The sequence below is a fragment of the Oncorhynchus mykiss genome, chromosome 20 (genome assembly GCF_013265735.2).
Source record: "Oncorhynchus mykiss isolate Arlee chromosome 20, USDA_OmykA_1.1, whole genome shotgun sequence".
NCBI classification, from domain to species: Eukaryota; Metazoa; Chordata; class Actinopteri; order Salmoniformes; family Salmonidae; genus Oncorhynchus; species Oncorhynchus mykiss.
In genome coordinates, this window is record NC_048584.1 from 19,122,493 (window position 1) to 19,139,989 (window position 17,497).

The 17,497-nt window shown below is 45.4% G+C and overlaps 1 protein-coding gene across 2 annotated transcripts in view; it reads left to right on the forward strand.

The window, feature by feature from the left end:
• Positions 1-17,497, forward strand: part of LOC110499153 (PH and SEC7 domain-containing protein 1) — a 106,814-nt gene that overhangs the window by 27,611 nt on the left and 61,706 nt on the right. For both annotated transcript variants that reach the window (XR_005037951.1, XM_021576100.2), the window contains exons 2-5: positions 1,912-4,349; positions 9,809-9,926; positions 10,563-11,073; positions 13,376-13,867. Coding sequence is in view for 1 of the 2 variants with exons in the window: in XM_021576100.2 (XP_021431775.2) it covers positions 2,082-4,349; positions 9,809-9,926; positions 10,563-11,073; positions 13,376-13,867 (3,389 nt within the window). In the remaining variant the exon portion in view is untranslated. The remainder of the gene's footprint in view (positions 1-1,911; positions 4,350-9,808; positions 9,927-10,562; positions 11,074-13,375; positions 13,868-17,497) is intronic.

The window sequence follows — 17,497 nt, forward strand, 5'->3', positions numbered from 1 at the left end:
ATGTAGGATTATCTATGTAATTCAGAGATTGTCCACAAGATGGCAGCAGTGTGTGTGTGCAAAGTTTCAGATTGATCCAGTGAAGACTTACATCACTACAGAATATTTTGTAACAAGTCCAAATGTGCCGAATTTGTCAATTTATACATTTTCAATTACATAACTATAGAGAACATGCAAAAAAAACTATATTTACACACTCCCAGGAATGTCATACACGATGGATCATTAGCTTCCCTACAGAAAAGGCACTAACCTTCACACATCTGGATGGCCGCGCGGGGTGGGTGTGGAGCCAGAGACAGGAGTGGGGTCAAATTGTAGAACCCAGTTCCTACATTTGAATATAAAAATGTATTTTATCAAACAAAACTACACTACATTTTATCCCTCAGGATGACAAATCAGAGCAAGATTACTGAATGTAAGTACATTATTTACCTTCAGTGGTGAATGTATCAAACCAGTTGCCATGATACAAGTGTTTTGTTGATGTGCACTATCCTCAAACAATAGCATGGTATTTTTTCACTGTAATAGTTACTGTAAATTGGACACTGCAGTTAGATTAACAATAATTTAAGCTTTCTGCCCATATAAGACATGTCCATGTCCCGGAAAGTTGGCTGTTGTTTACAATGTTATTCCAGTCACATTATCGCATACTGAGCAACAACTGTCCCGGTTTAGGGACACCGATCTGATAGAGGTTTTGTGAGTTGAAACTTTTGTGATGACAGAGGGACAGCATGGTGTATGACATGCTGACATACATAGCCAGTTCTATGTTTTGAAGAAGAAGAATATCGGGAAGCAATGACAAAAGTTATAGAGTCCCTAGTCTCCTTCCCACTGAATCAATGTCAAATTGATTCCTCTGAAGAAAACCAAGCCTTAATTTCCTACAGCTTAATGCTTCCTAAACTGAATCCCCTTGAAGTGTCTTGTCAGAATATATACTGTGCTTTGCTCTGATTGGTTTTATTCAGTGTTCTGACTGCAAGTGTTTCAGCTCCTGTGTTATCATGTATGAGTCAGCGTTCAGGAGAGGAAGTGAGGTGGATGATCCACCTGGCTGATCTTCAATATTCTCAATGAAAACCACATAAATATATCCCCCTATAATACTTAAGGCATCATCCTATATTTACAGTATATTTCTACAGATATAACATTATTACTAAAGAGATTTGTATTGGTTACAGTAGGTCCAACCCCCTCAGTATTTGTAATTTGGTGTGAAAAAAGGCATTGAACATGGGTGAGATAAGGACGAAAGGCAGGAGATGATGGATCTAGAGTGGTCATTCAATTTACTATAAAGAGCATCTTACAAACTGACCTGACTGATCCAGGAGTTGTTGTTGTAGCGACCCCCATGGCATTGGCCCTGACAGAGGGTCTGTGTAACAGCCAATCAGGATAATGTGTCATTCTCAATTACTAGGGCACCTAATCCACTGTTTTAAACTTGTAGAAAGCCAGAAGGGTGGCATTTAGTCATCAGGAAAAGCAGCTTTGTTTTCTTTGCCAATTATCTCAATGTTGTAAAGTCTAGATTGGAAAGGTTTAAAGTCTAGATTGGAGGATCAGAAATGCTTGTTTGTACCTCTATGTCTGCAGGAGTGTACATTATTCTATAGGGATTATGGATTACTTTTCTAGGTTATCTGAGGCTGTTCCCTCTTTATTGTACTACTGCTACTCTCACTCATTCACCTCCTTACTATCTTATTCAGTAATTTCACTACCTCAGTTCTTTACTCTTACACTTAATCCTCCAGTCATCGCTTCACTCATTAACAGACAATAGCTGTTCTCCATGTGTAACACACATGATCAGAAAAGTATGACTTCTCACTACCTACTGTTTGCTTTGTCTCTCTCCATCCCTCCCTCCCTCTTTTACAGGTATGGTGACTAGAGATCTGCTGAAAGCGACCTATGGGCCTGTTGGTCCCATTTGTCCACGAAATCCTTATTCTTACTGAGTAGGAAAGAAGATCTCCTCAATATATACTCCTCTCTCTTCTTTATCATTCTCTCTCTTCCTGGCCTCGTGATGTGCAGAGTGTGAGGTCATGTCCCAGTCTGGAAAAGGCATTCATCTGTATGTGGAGGTGAGGTCAGCCCCAGAGCAGGATGGGAAGGGGGGCTTGGGAGGAGGAGTGGAGGGGCTTGGGACTGGGAGTGACTCAGCCTCAGCACAGGATCAGCCAGCGGGGCTTTTGTCCCAGCTAGCCTGCCAGACAAAATGCCAAACTCCTAGCAAAGCTCCAATACACCGCCTGGCCCATAACTTCACCCACACCCAGTCTCCTTCCAGACACAAAGTGAGCTTCCAGCTCCACCAAGGTAATGGCACCCAATCGCCTAGCATCTCCCAGCAACAGAGTTTACCAGCAGCACTGACCCACTCCCCAGCCTTTTCTGGGATTGGGAAGACCACCACCCCACACACACACCCCTCCAAAGGGCAGGGGGTGGGGGGCAATGGCAAACGGTCAGTGGTCACCTTCAGCTACATTGAGAAGGCTAACGTCAAGACAGTGGAGAGCCCACAGAACTCAGCCTATCAGAGGAGGTGTGGGGAGGAGCTGTCGTCCCCACCTTCCCACCCCCGGAATAAACTCAGCGACCCCATCTGGTTGGGTAGTCCTGGCTCCTCATGCAGCTCCAGTCCCAAACTAGCGTTTCGTCCCCCAGGGGGTCACCAGCAGCAGCCGACAGGCTCCCCCAGCCTCCGCCACCCTGTCTTGGATCCTGTCGGTATTGCGGCCACCCAGCGTGCCCTGGAGGAGTTTGGGTTTGGTTCCCCCCTGTTCAGGAGTAAGATCATCCATGGGCTCGAGCAGAGTCCCAGGGGCTCCCGCCACAACCAGCAGGCCCGCTGCCTGTCCTGGGCCGGCGGTTCTCCTGTCCAGCGCCACAGCGCCTGCAATAATCTCCACAATAATCACGCTGTGGATGCAGATAGAAACCGGGCTATTTGCGGGCCATTACCCAGGAGCTCAGCCTCCGTCCAGCTTTCGTCCCATGCTAGGCAGGCCACTCTGGGCATGTCTCCTAACTCAAGACCCAGGTCGTGCATGGGGCTCCAGGCCCAGAGCCCACACCACTGGGCAGGTCAGGACAAAGCTTTAGCAGGTAGTCCAGCCACACAGAGACAAGTGCACAAGCCCTGTAACAGTAGTTCCTCCTCTCAAGGGACCATCCTCCAACTTAAAAATAAACTAGGGGAGGGAACTGTACTGAATCAGCTAAGTTGTAGCAAACCCTCCTCCCCAGCTAACAGCCCTGAAGTGGCCCGGAGGCTAGCCGAGGAGGCTACTAAAGTATCCTCTATTTTAGCAGAGGTAAAGAGGAACTCATTGACATTGCACAATGCTTTAGACGAAGTAGAGAGACCCAACTCTGGATGTATGTCTGGAGAAGCTGACAGTTCTGTCTCAAATGTACAACGGCAACATTTGCAGCATCAGACAGTTAAGATGAATATCCCTTTACACGGCCAACACACACCAGCGTCGAACGACATTGACTCTCACTGGGCTGGAAACTTTTTACCATCGTCACGCACACAGGACTCAAACTCTCCAACAACAACCAATCACGGGAAACAGCATGGAAGAGGGCATGCTCAGAGCTCCATTCTATCAGACACAGTAGTGGGTGTAGGAGGGTCCCCTGCCCTGCCTTCACGCTTCATCCGTCCATCTCTTCCCCCAGCCGAGACCAGCTCCCCTCTGAAAGACCCCAGGCTGCTGAGAGCCCAGCTCAGAGTCACAGAAAGCCCCACACTGCATCGCTGCCAGCCCCCTCAGTACACTAGAGATTTCTGGTCCTTCGAGCCGGACGAGAGAGTCGACTTCTCCTGCTTTGAGACGGGGGATAGTGCCGAGCTGGCCCGTAGGCTCTATATACGCCAAAGTGTGGTGGAAGCTCCTGTCAGCTGGAGCCACCTGGTGGAGGAGGAGAGCAGAAACTCCAGTTCCAGCCCCATACACGGACCTGGACCTGGGCAGCAGCCCCTAAGCGTGGCCCAGCAGAAAAGAGCCGAGCATAGGAGGAGGGAGGTTCTGCTGCTGGGCCCTGTGGTGCTGGACTCGCCAGAGGAGGATGAGGGCCTGAATGGGGATGGGGAAGAGGTTCACGGACCAGGGCAACAGCGAGGCCTGCTGAGGGTTGAGGAGCCTCCAGAGGGGGAGCAAATCAGGGTAGCAGGAGCCTCATCACGCAGCTCCAGCGGGGTGACCGGTAGCCTGGGGGAAAGGGACTGTGTGTCCCCAGAGTCCAGTCAGTCCAGCCACCAGAGCAACGAGACAGGGGCTGCCACCTCAGGGATACAGGTGAGACATTATTCTTCAAATATGTTTCATTGAAATATTCATTTTAATATATTGATGTTAACTAAATATATTTTGTATTTTGTTAATTTTACCATGTGTGTGAAGGTAAAAGAGTGCCACCAACCGATAGGCATGCCGGTTTAGATATAGGTGTAACTGTCCCAGGACAAAAATGACAGGTAGGAGACAGATGTACGGAACACACGTTTATTACCACACACCAAACAAGGAGGATACGTAGTGATAGTGTATAGTGGTTTTATGGTCATTCACACACTGGACTGTCTAACAGACAGGCAGTCCAGGGTGGAGGCTTGGGTCCAGTGGTGAGTCGTGTTGAGGTGGTGCAGAGTTCTTCTGATCTGTTGTCTATGCACCCCTGTGTCCAACTAAAGAACTGGCAGGAAAAGGGGTCTGTTACCTCAACTAATAGGGCCTGTGATTGGCTGACCAGGTCAGCTGACTGCGTTCCTTGGCAACCTGGTCCCTAACACAGAGGTGTAAAGTGCCCTATGCCACTGAACAATAGGTTCAGAGAATGGTAGCTTCCTTGGCAGTAAAAGGCTACAAAACGTGTCTCTCCAAATCAAATCAAATTGAATTGGTCACACATATTTAGCAGATGTTATTGTGGGTGTAGCGAAATTCTTGTGTTCCTAGCTCCAACAGTGCAGTAGTATCTAACAAGAATACACACAAATCTAAAAGTAAAAGAATGGAATTAAGAAATATATAAATATTAGATTTAGCAATGTCGGAGTAGCATTGATTAAAATACAGTAGAATAGAATACAGTATATACATATGAGGAATAGAAGACGACAGAAGAATGCTGTTCATTGACTATAGCTCAGCCAATCACAGGCCCTATTAGTTGAGGTAACAGACCCCTTTTCCTGCAGTTCTCAGCATTTAAACATTGTTTAAACATTATTAAAGTGACCAGTGTTCCATTATTAAAGTGGCCAGTGATTCCAAGTCTATGTATATGGGGCAGCAGCCTCTAAGGTGCAGGGTTGTGTAACCGGGTGGAAGCTGGCTAGTGATGGCTATTGAACAGTCTGATGGCCTTGAGATAGAGGCTGTTCTCCAGTCTCTTGGTCCCAGCTTTGATGCACCTGTACTGACCTCACCTTCTGGATGATAGAGTGGTGAACAGGCCGTGGCTCGGGTGGTTGATGTCCTTGATGATCTTTTTGGCCTTTCTGTGACATCAGGTGGGGTAGGTGTCCTGGAGGGCAGGCAGTTTGCCCCCAGTGATGCGTTGGGCAGACCGCATCACCCTCTGAAGAGCCCTGTGGTTGCGGGCAGGGCAGTTGCCATACCAGGCGGTAATACAGCCCGACAGCATGCTCTCAATTGTGCATTTGTAAAAGTTTGTGAGGGTTTTAGGGGCCAAGCCAAATTTCTTCAGGCTCCTGAGGTTGAAGAAGCGCTGTTGCGCCTTCTTCTGTTGTGTTTTCTTCACCACAATGTCTATGTGGGTGGACCATTTCAGATTGTCAGTGATGTGAATGCAGAGGTACTTGAAGCTTTCCACCTTCTCCACTGCAATCCCATCAATATGGATAGGAGCGTGCTCCCTCTGCTGTTTCCTGAAGTCCATGATTAACTCCTTTGTTATGTTGACGTTGAGTGAGAAGTTATTTTCCTGGCCCCACTCCCCACTCTCTAATGAATAATGAACTTCTTCCCTGTAGGGTGTCTCGTCATTGTTGGTAATCAGGCCTACTACTGTTGTGTCGTCTGCAAACTTAATGATTGAGTTGGAGGCATGCGTGGCCATGCAGTCATGTGTGAACAGGGAGTACAGGAGGGGGCTGAGCACACAGATGGGGCCCCTGAGTACAGGTATGTTGAGGATCAGCAAAGTGGAGGTGTTGTTTCCTACCTTCAACACCTGGGGACGGCCCATCAGGAAGTCCAGGACCCAATTGCACAGGGCGGGTTCAGATCCAGGGCCCCAAGCTTAATGATGAGCTTGGAGGGTACTACGGTGTTGAATGCTGAGCTATAGTCAATGAACAGTATTCTTCTATTCCTCTTGTCCAGATGGGATAGGGCAGTGTGCAGTGCGATGGTGATTGCATCGTCTGTGGATCTAATGGGGGCAGTAAGCTAATTGAAATGGGTCTAGGGTGCCAGGTAAGATAGAGGTGATATGATCCTTACCTAGGCTCTCAAAGCACTTAACGATGACAGAAGTAAGTGCTAAGAGGCGATAGTCATTTAGTTCAGTTACCTTTGCTTTCTTGGGTACATGAACAATGGTGGACATCTTGAAGCAAGTGGGGACAGCACACTGGGATATGGAGAGATGAACATGCTTACTCACGTCGGCCACGGAGAAGGAGAGCCCACAGTCCTTGGTAGCGGGAAGCTTTAATGGCACTGTTTTATTCTCAAAGCTGGCGAAGAAGGTGTTTAGCTCGTCCAGAAGCAAGACGTGGTATCTGCGACGTGGCTGGTTTTCCCTTTGTAGTCCCTGATTGTCTGTAGACCCTGCCACATAAGTCTCATGTCTGAGCCGTTGAATTGCGATTTTGTCTCTGTACTGACGTTTTGCCTGTTTGATTGCCTTACGGAGGGAATATAGTGGGGCAAAAAAGTATTTAGTCAGTCACCAATTGTGCAAGTTCTCCCACTTAAAAAGATGAGAGAGGCCAGTAATTTTCATCATAGGTACACTTCAACTATGACAGAAAAATAAAACAAATTAAAATCACATTGTAGGATTTTTAATGAATTTACTTGCAAATTATGGTGGAAAATAAGTATTTGGTATTTTATCACAATACTTTGTTATATACCCTTTGTTGGCAATGACAGAGGTCAAACGTTTTCTGTAAGTCTTCACAAGGTTTTCACACACTGTTGCTGGTATTTTGGCCCATTCCTCCATGCAGATCTCCTCTAGAGCAGTAATGTTTTGGGGCTGTTGCTGGGCAACACGGACTTTCAACTCCCTCCAAAGATTTTCTATGGGGTTGAGATCTGGAGACTGGCTAGGCCACTCCAGGACCTTGAAATGCTTCTTACGAAGCCACTCCTTCGTTGCCCGGGCGGTGTGTTTGGGATCATTGTCATGCTGAAAGACCCAGCCACGTTTCATCTTCAATGCCCTTTGCTGATGGAAGGAGGTTTTCACTCAAAATCTCACGATACATGGCCCCATTCATTCTTTGCTTTACACGGATCAGTCTTCCTGGTCCCTTTGCAGAAAAACAGCCCCAAAGCATGATGTTTCCACCCCCATGCTTCACAGTAGGTATGGTGTTCTTTGGATGCAATTCAGCATTTTTGTCCTCCAAACGCGACGAGTTGAGTTTTTACCAAAAAGTTCTGTTTTGGTTTCATCTGACCATATGACATTCTGTCGGCCACGGAGAAGGAGGGGGGGGGGGGGGGGGGGGTGCACTGTATTATCCTCAAAGCGGGCAAAGAAGGTGTTTAGTTTGTCTGGAAGTGTGACGTCGGTGTCCATGACGTGGCTGGTTTCATTTTGTAGTCCATGATTTCCTGTAGACCCTGCCACATATGTCTTGTGTCTGAGCCGTTGCGACTCCACTTTGTCCCTGTACCGGCATTTCGCTTGTTTGATTGCCTTGCGGAGGGAATAACTACACAGTTTGTATCCGGCAATATTCCCAGTCACCTTGCCATGATTAAATGCAGTGGTTCGCGCTTTCAGTTTTTCGCAAATGCTGCCATCTATCCACGGTTTCTGGTTTCGGTAGATTTTAATAGTCACAGTGGGTACAACATCTCCTATAAACTTCCTGATGAACTCAGTCATCGTATCCATGTATTAGTCTATGTTATTCACATATCCCAGTCCTCACATATTCACATATCCCAGTATGGATTCCGATTGGTCAGACTGTCACGCCTGCTCAGGCTCCTATGCCTCAGCTGGCTCGCTAGGCTCCCACGCTTCTGCCAGGCTGGCTTGTCCGGCGCCCGTGCCTCGGCTGGCACCCGTCATGCTCGACAAGGTGGGACGCTGGGTGGCGCCCCTAGAGGGGGGGTAAATGTCACGCCTGCTCCTGCTCTTTCCCCCTAGTACTCGAGGGCGCCTGGCTGCCCTGCATTACGCATTCCTGCCACCATCATTACGCACACTTGCCTTCCCTCGCCACGCGCATTAGGGATTTATTGGACTCACCTGGACTCAATCACCTGTTTATTACCTCCCCTATATTTGTCAGTTCCCCAGCTGCTGCATTAATAGTCACACATCTGTGTTTTACCCTGACGCTGTTCCTGTCCTGTTCCATGTCTGTTCCTTATTAAATGTTGACTCCCTGTACCTGCTTCTCTACTCCAGTGTCGGTCCTTACAGACTACACCTTAGCACGGGTACTTCCAGTTTGAGTTTCTGCCAATAGGAAGGGAGGAGCAAAATGGAGTCGTGATCAGATTTGCAAAGGGAGGGTGGGGGAGGGCCTTGTAGGCATTTCGAAAAGTTGAGTAGCAGTGTTCCAATGTTTTTTCAGCGCGAGTACTACAGTCAATGTGTTGGTAGAACTTCGGTAGCATTTTCCTCAAATTTGCTTTGTTAAAATCTCCAGCTACAATAAATGCTCCTCTGGATATGTGGTTTCCAGTTTGCATAAAGTCCAGTGTAGTTCTTTGAGGGCTATCATGGTATTGGCTTGATGGGGAATATACACGGCTGTGACTATAACCGAAGATAATTCTCTTGGGAGGTAATACAGTCGGCATTTGATTGTGAGGTATTCTAGGACGGGTGAACAAAATCACACTAATTACACTATGAGTAGTTAATTATGAAACATACACCCCTGCCTTTCTTCTTCCCGGAGAGTGCTTTATTCCTGTCTGCGCAATGTACTGAGAGCCCAGCTGGCTGTATGGACGGGGACAGTATATCCCAAGAGAGCCATGTTTCCGTGAAACAGAGTATGTTACAATTCCTGATGTCTTTCTGGAAGGAGATCCTCGCCCTGAGCTCGTCTACTTTCTTATCCAGAGACTGAAGATTAGTGAGTAATGTACTCGGAAGCGGTGGATGGTGTGCACGCCTCCTGAGTCAGACTAGAAGTCCAATCCAAATACCTCTTCTCCGCCGGCAGTGTTTTGGAGCAGCCTCTGGAATAAGTTTAATTGCATTGGGAGGTACGAACAACGGATCCAATTCGGGAAGTCGTATTCCTGGTCGTAATGCTGGTGAGTTACTGCCACTCTGATATCCAAAAGTTCTTTCCGGCGGTATGTAATAACACAAAGTATTTTCTGGGCTAATAACGTTATTTTCTGGGCTAATAACACCCCAAAAAACAATACTGAAAAGTTCCTTAGGAGCTAGAATAAGAGCTGCCATATTTGTCTGCGCCATGTCTCCCAGGGCTAGAGAGAGGGTTAAGAAGAGAGGGTTTTTAACAGTGGCTTTTGTATATGTGTACATGTCTGTGTGTATGTCTCTTTGGTTGTTCCAGACGGACAGTGGTTCTGCATTCCCAGGCCCCTCCCTCCACTCTCAGAGGATAGCTCGTGCCAAGTGGGAGTTCCTATTTGGGACCCCCGCTGAGGAGGATGCCAGCAGGGGGGAGAAAAGTGAGAGCATATTTACCACCCATACTCATTACCCATAGAGAAAGATACAGTATTAGCTATATATAGTATTTATGACTATGTCTATGGCTCTTTAACTGTATAGAATAGACCAGTGGTATTCAAAGTCAGGTCGCAACCCCTAGTGGGTTTTCAGGGAACTGCAGTGGGGTCACCAAAATAAAATACTAATATTTAGAGTACAGATTATTGTATGGGACAATATACTAACTTTTTTGAGAAAGATAATAGAAACATTTTATTGTGTTGAGTAAATGTATTTTGTTTATTTATTATTTATTATTTTAATTTCGATAAGAGTTGAAAATGCAATGAATTTATGGTTATTTGTTGATGTAAAAATCGGAATGTACCGATTTTAAGGTTGCGTCATTAGATTTGGGGAAGTGTGGGGTCGAGAGAAGTTCTTGGGAAAAAAATGTTGTCCCCGGTGAAAAAGTTTGAATACCACTGGGGTAGACACTATACTGTACTATGTGATTCAAGTGACATGAAAAGTGTTAAAACATGCTCAGAGGTCAGTCTTCAGCAACCTTACAACAACATTAGGATTAGCATGGCAGCACAGTCATTTTCCATTCCTTTTCATCAACTGCTTCTTCTGTTCCATCATGACAGATACCATCGAGGCCTCGACAGCTCCTCCTAGTGGCCAGTCCAGTGAATCCCCCACCCCCACGCCCCCCACCTCCCTCCCCCTCATCTCGGCTAATCATGAGGTGCAGCACGTGGAGGTGGAGCTGGTGACTCCTCACCCAGCTGTGGCGGGGGCGTCGCCCAAGACGGGCATCATCCGGATGACCCTCAAGTACTCGGAGACGGACCTGGATGCCGTGCCCCTGCGCTGTTACCGCGAGACCGACATCGATGAGGTGCTTTTGGCTGAGCAGGAAGACGCCGACTCAGCATTTGGCAGTAACCGTAGCGTGAAAAGCACGTCGGGTACAGACAGCAGCCCCCTCGGTGTCTGTCCCTATGAGAGCACAAGCGCGGAGGAGGAGGAGGTGGAAGGAGAGGAAGAGGAGCTGGAGGAGGAGGAGGAGGAGGTGGTGAGCTGGGCCTCAGTGAGGATGCAAGGGGACATTAAGAGACAGCAGCAGCAGCAGGTGATTAGTCAGCTGCTGAAGAGGTGAGATGAACATAGACACATAGGCACGTAGAAACACACACTCACAAATGCATACACACACGTGCACGCTCGCACACACACATTCCTAAAAATATACTTAAAAATATGCTTGCAATCACACACATAATCATACACACGTATATAATGCAGAGACACAAACACATGCTCACACATTTGAAGTTTGATAGTACTCATAGCAGTCTGTAATAAAAATCCTATCAATTTCTAGCATCTGTCCTTGTGAATAGAACAACGGTGCTTTGAATTAAGGTATTAATCAATGTTTCAGTTGGCGTCGTCATTTTTCTCCCACAAGAACACTGGTGAAGCAGGATCTGGCAAGAGCTACAGTAGTATATGAATGTGTGTCTCTTTCCGCTACCTTATGTTGTATGTCTCCTTCTGCTACCTTATACAGTGCCTTGCGAAAGTATTCGGCCCCCTTGAACTTTGCGACCTTTTGACCCATTTCAGGCTTCAAACAAAAAGATATGTATTTTTTTGTGAAGAATCAACAACAAGTGGGACACAATCATGAAGTGGAACGACATTTATTGGATATTTCAAAAAAAATTAACAAATCAAAAACTGAAAAATTGGGCGTGCAAAATTATTCAGCCCCTTTACTTTCAGTGCAGCAAACTCTCTCCAGAAGTTCAGTGAGGATCTCTGAATGATCCAATGTTGACCTAAATGACTAATGATGGATGATAAATACAATCCACCTGTGTGTAATCAAGTCTCCGTATAAATGCATCTGCACTGTGATAGTCTCAGAGGTCCGTTAAAAGCGCAGAGAGCATCATGAAGAACAAGGAACACACCAGGCAGGTTCGATATACTCTTGTGAAGAAGTTTAAAGCCGGATTTGGATACAAAAAGATTTCCCAAGCTTTAAACATCCCAAGGAGCACTGTGCAAGCGATAATATTGAAATGGAAGGAGTATCAGACCACTGCAAATCTACCAAGACCTGGCCGTCCCTCTAAACTTTCAGCTCATACAAGGAGAAGACTGATCAGAGATGCAGCCAAGAGGCCCATGATCACTCTGGATGAACTGCAGAGATCTACAGCTGAGGTGGGAGACTCTGTCCATAGGACAACAATCAGTCGTATATTGCACAAATCTGGCCTTTATGCAAGAGTGGCAAGAAGAAAGCTATTTCTTAAAGATATCCATAAAAAGTGTTGTTTAAAGTTTGCCACAAGCCACCTGGGAGACACGCCAAACATGTGGAAGAAGGTGCTCTGGTCAGATGAAACCAAAATTGAACTTTTTGGCAACAATGCAAAACGTTATGTTTGGCGTAAAAGCAACACAGCTCATCACACCATCCCCACTGTCAAACATGGTGGTGGCAGCATCATGGTTTGGGCCTGCTTTTCTTCAGCAGGGACAGGGAAGATGGTTAAAATTGATGGGAAGATGGATGGAGCCAAATACAGGACCATTCTGGAAGAAAACCTGATGGAGTCTGCAAAAGACCTGAGACTGGGATGGAGATTTGTCTTTCAACAAGACAATGATCCAAAACATAAAGCAAAATCTACAATGGAATGGTTCAAAAATAAACATATCCAGGTGTTAGAATGGCCAAGTCAAAGTCCAGACCGGAATCCAATCGAGAATCTGTGGAAAGAACTGAAAACTGCTGTTCACAAATGCTCTCCATCCAACCTCACTGAGCTCGAGCTGTTTTGCAAGGAGGAATGGGAAAAAATTTCAGTCTCTCGATGTGCAAAACTGATAGAGACATACCCCAAGCGACTTACAGCTGTAATCGCAGCAAAAGGTGGCGCTACAAAGTATTAACTTAAGGGGGCTGAATCATTTTGCACGCCCAATTTTTCAGTTTTTGATTTGTTAAAAAAGTTTTAAATATCCAATAAATGTCGTTCCACTTCATGATTGTGTCCCACTTGTTGTTGATTCTTCACAAAAAAATACAGTTTTATATCTTTATGTTTGAAGCCTGAAATGGGTCAAAAGGTCGCAAAGTTCAAGGGGGCCGAATACTTTCGCAAGGCACTGTATCTTCCTAACAAACCTACTTAACAATAGACCTTTCAAACCAGTTTGATGAAATGTTTTGCTTTAGCATTCAGTTTTCTAAGTTCAAACATTTAAAGTATACAGTGTGCCATAGTCAGTCACTACACTAATAATGCAATATTTCAGCTGAGATCATTTCCAGGGTGACTCACTGAGAAAATTAGACTGTACTAAGAGAGTAGTTAATCTTCCTGTGTATCATTCGTGGTCTCTCTCCTCCTTTCCGTCTTTCACTCTCTACCTCTAGGCCGTTGGACAGTTTCTTTGACAACCTCCCGGCCCTCAAGTCGCCCGTCCTGTTGTCGGGGCCTCGCCTCGCAGGCACCTCGGAGGACAGCTTCAGCCGCCATTTTGAGAGCATCATGGAGTCACACCGCGCCAAGGGTACGTCCTACGGCAGCCTGGACCTGGACAGTGAGGAGCTGCTGACCTCCAGCACACAGACCGTCCTGACCTTTGACCTCCCCACGCTGAACCCAGAGATCCAGGGGGGTCAGATGATCTGTCAAAGCGCCCGGCAAATTGTCAAGCTGAGCTTCGCCCCATTGGCCCACTGCGAGAGGGGGACAAGCCTATCAGATTCCATCGTCACGGTGACAGGAGACTCGGATGCCACGCGTGCCCCCTCCAGCGAAAGGCTGAGTAGTAGCCCGGAAGACACGCCCCTGCGAGGGGGAGGGGGCAGGGCACGGATGCTGGGGAGCAGCTGGTACAGCAACCCCACATTCTCCTTCCCTAGGTCAGTGATGTCATACAGCAGCAACCCCTCCCTCTCTTTCCACAGGTCAGTGTTGTCATCATTACTATTCTGATGTAGTACTGTATGAAAGGCCAGACCTGATAGGCTACTGACATACAGTATGAGGTTATTCTTATAGATGAAGTAAAGCCAAGATAGAATCCCATTCCAAACATACAATATGGTATAATGTGAGATGAAATTAAAAACAAATAACCACTATATTATAGTGTATTGTCTATGTACAATATTAGAGGAAAACGTGGTAAATGATGATCATATTGTGCGTAGGTTATGTACTGTGCATGTACTTTGAAAATATACTTTTTTAGTGTCGTCCCCCAACTTTGAACCCAGCACCATCTGGTAGGTTTTGTGGTTACTGTAGAGAGGAACTGAGGTGCTGATGAGGGAGAGAGGAGAGCCTTGTTGTTTGAGTGTCTGTATTTGTGTTTGACAGCACTGAGACAGTCACCTTGTGGTATAGACCACTAGATGGTGATAAAGGACCATGTTGTGTAGGTTGTGGTTAAAACTGTCTGAGCACAACATACATACATATAGTGTATTTTACCCCCTTTTTCTCTCCAATTTCAATCTTGTCTCATCACTGCAACTCCCCAACGGGCTCGGGAGGCAAAGGTCGAGTCATGCGTCCCCCTGAAACATGACCCTCCAAACCGCACTTCTTAACACCTGCCCACTTAACCCAGAAGCACCAATGTGTCAGAGTAAACACCGGTCAACTGACGACCGAGGTCAGCCTGCAGGCGCACGGCCCGCCACAAGGAGTCGCTAGAGTGCGATGAGCCAAGTAAAGCCCCTGGCCAAACCCTCCACTAACCTGGACGACACTGGGCCAATTGTGCGCCACCCTATGGGACTCCCGATTACGTCCGGTTGTGATACAGCCCGGAATCACTGTGATGCAGTGCCTTAGACCGCTGCACCACTTGGGAGGCCTCAACATACAGGTTTTTTATAGCTGAACGTGTGGACCACTTGTAACAGTATAAGTTTAGACTGTCCCCTCGCCCATACCCGGGCGTGCACACATCAACAACAGTCACCCTCAAAGCATCGTTACCCATCGCTCCACAAAAGCCGTGGCCCTTGCAGAGCAAGGGGAACTACTACTTCAAGGTCTCAGAGCAAGTGACGTCACCGATTGAAACGCTATTTAGCACGCACCGCTAACTAAGCTAGCCGTTTCACATCCGTTACACACTTATGGTGTCTACTGTAAGTTATCTTTTTTGGAGAAAATAGTATTATATTTGCATTCTTCAGTTAACATGGCAGAATTATGTTTATTGTTCAAGATTGACATTTTAGTCATTTAGCAGACACTCTTATCAAGAATGATTTACAGTAGTGAGGGCATACATTTTCATATTGGTCCCCCATGGAAATTGAACCCACAACCCTGGCATTGAAAACACCAAGCTCTACCACCTGAACCACACAAGGTAGTAGTGACTGGTCAAGTTAGTGGGTGTGTGTGTCTGTGCGTGCCGGGTGCGTGCGCTCCTGTGCATGCGTGCGTGTGCGTTAGTGTGGTACTCGGGACACCCACACCCGGCAGAAATTGTTAATAACCCATCGCAACCGCCCGACGATACAGTGAGTGTACAAAACATTAGGAACACCTTGCTAATATTGATTTGCACCCTCTCTTGCCCTCATAGCAGCCTCAATTCATAGGGGCATGGACTACAAGGTATCAAAAGCAATACACAGGGATGCTGGCCCTAGTTGACTCCAATGCTTTCTACAGTTCTGTCAAGTTGTCTATATGTCTTTGGTTGGTGGACCATTCTTGACACTTACGAGAAACTGTTGAGAGTGAACACCCAGCAGCATTGCAGTTCTTGACACACTCAAACTGGTGTGCCTGGCACTTACCACCATACCCCATTCAAAGGCACTTAAATCGTTTGTCTTGCCCATTCACCCTCTCAATCCTTCTTTAACCTATCTCATCCCCTTCATGTTCCCTTGAGTGAAAACGTTTGTGAACCCCTAGTCTATATCATGGAAAGAGCAGGTGTTCCTAATGTTTTACACTCATGTACTGTATGTGCTAAAGTGAAGATCTGAGGCCTGCACCCTAATCTACTAATATAGAAAATGCACTGTTGGCTACAGTCAGAGATGATGGAACGATTTAGATATGTTTCTGCTTATAATTTGACATTTTGGTAAGCTATTTGTTAGTCAACTTGTCTATAATTAGATACAGTACAAGCAGCTTCTCTTCTGTCATTATATGTTGCCTTAGAAGACTAAATAAACCCTTGCTCTTCAGAAAAATGTCATAAATCGATAGAATGAATATAGAATCTAGATGACATCTGTACACTTTTCTCTGTCATCTCTGCTTCTTTCAGGGGTCAAAGATGTTTAGGGATTCAACCTGGATTTTCATATGATTCTGTACATAAAGCCGAGACACTCCATTTAGTATGATATGTTATGTTTCGTATGGTATGTATTAATTGGTGGATGTCCATTACCCATTTTGAAGGATATATTACGACTCTGCAAAACATGCAATATGTTCCAAATTTGTTAAATGTACAATATGTTCCGAATTTCCAAAACGTATCATATGTTATCAATTCTAGCTAGGTGGCTAACATTAGCTAGGCTAAGGGTTAGGGTTAAGTTTAGAAGTTAGGGTAAAGGATTAAGGTTAGGGTTAGGGGAAGGGTTAGCTAAAAGAGTTAAAAAGGGTTTCTACAATAACACTACTAAAGGACAGAAAGGAGGTATAAATTGTAGAATTTCAACCATAAGATCTTTTTCAATAATAATAGACACGATTTTGTGTATTTTACTCACAAAATATAATTTCAGTCAGTTTTCCACCATTGGTGACTCACATTAGGCAATCATAAAATGACAACAAGACTGAAAGGAAATGCCATTTGGAGAATTTCAACATTGGATATCTTTTTCAACCTCTGAGATCTTTTTCAATATTTGAGGAAATCAATTTTACTTATTTTAACAGCATAACATAATTTCCAAAAGTTTTCAACCGCTGGTTGTTAACGTGATGTAATATGACTTGAGGCAATTTCTACCATAAAACTACTAAAGGACAGAATGGAGGTATAAATTGTAGAATTTCAACCATGAGAGATCTTTTTCAATTGTAGTAGACACGATTTGTGTATTTTACTCATAAAAATATAATTTCAGTCATTTTTACACCATTGGTGACTCACATTAGGCAATCATAAAATGACAACAAGACTGAAAGGAAATGCCATTTGGAGAATTTCAACATTGGATATCTTTTTCAACCTCTGAGATCTTTTTCAATATTTGAGGAAATCAATTTGACTTATTTTAACAGCATAACATAATTTCCAAAAGTTCAACCACTTGCTATGATTATATAATATGACTTTTGAGGCAATTTCTACCATAAAACTAATAAAGGACAGAATGGCGGTACATTTTGGAAAGTTTGACCATGAGAGATCTTTTTCAATAATAGTTGACACGATTTTGTGTATTTTACACGGACCATTGGCGGATACCATGACATAATATGCCTTTTGATGCCATTTCTACCATAACACTACTAAAGGACAGATTGGAGGTATAAATTGGAGAATT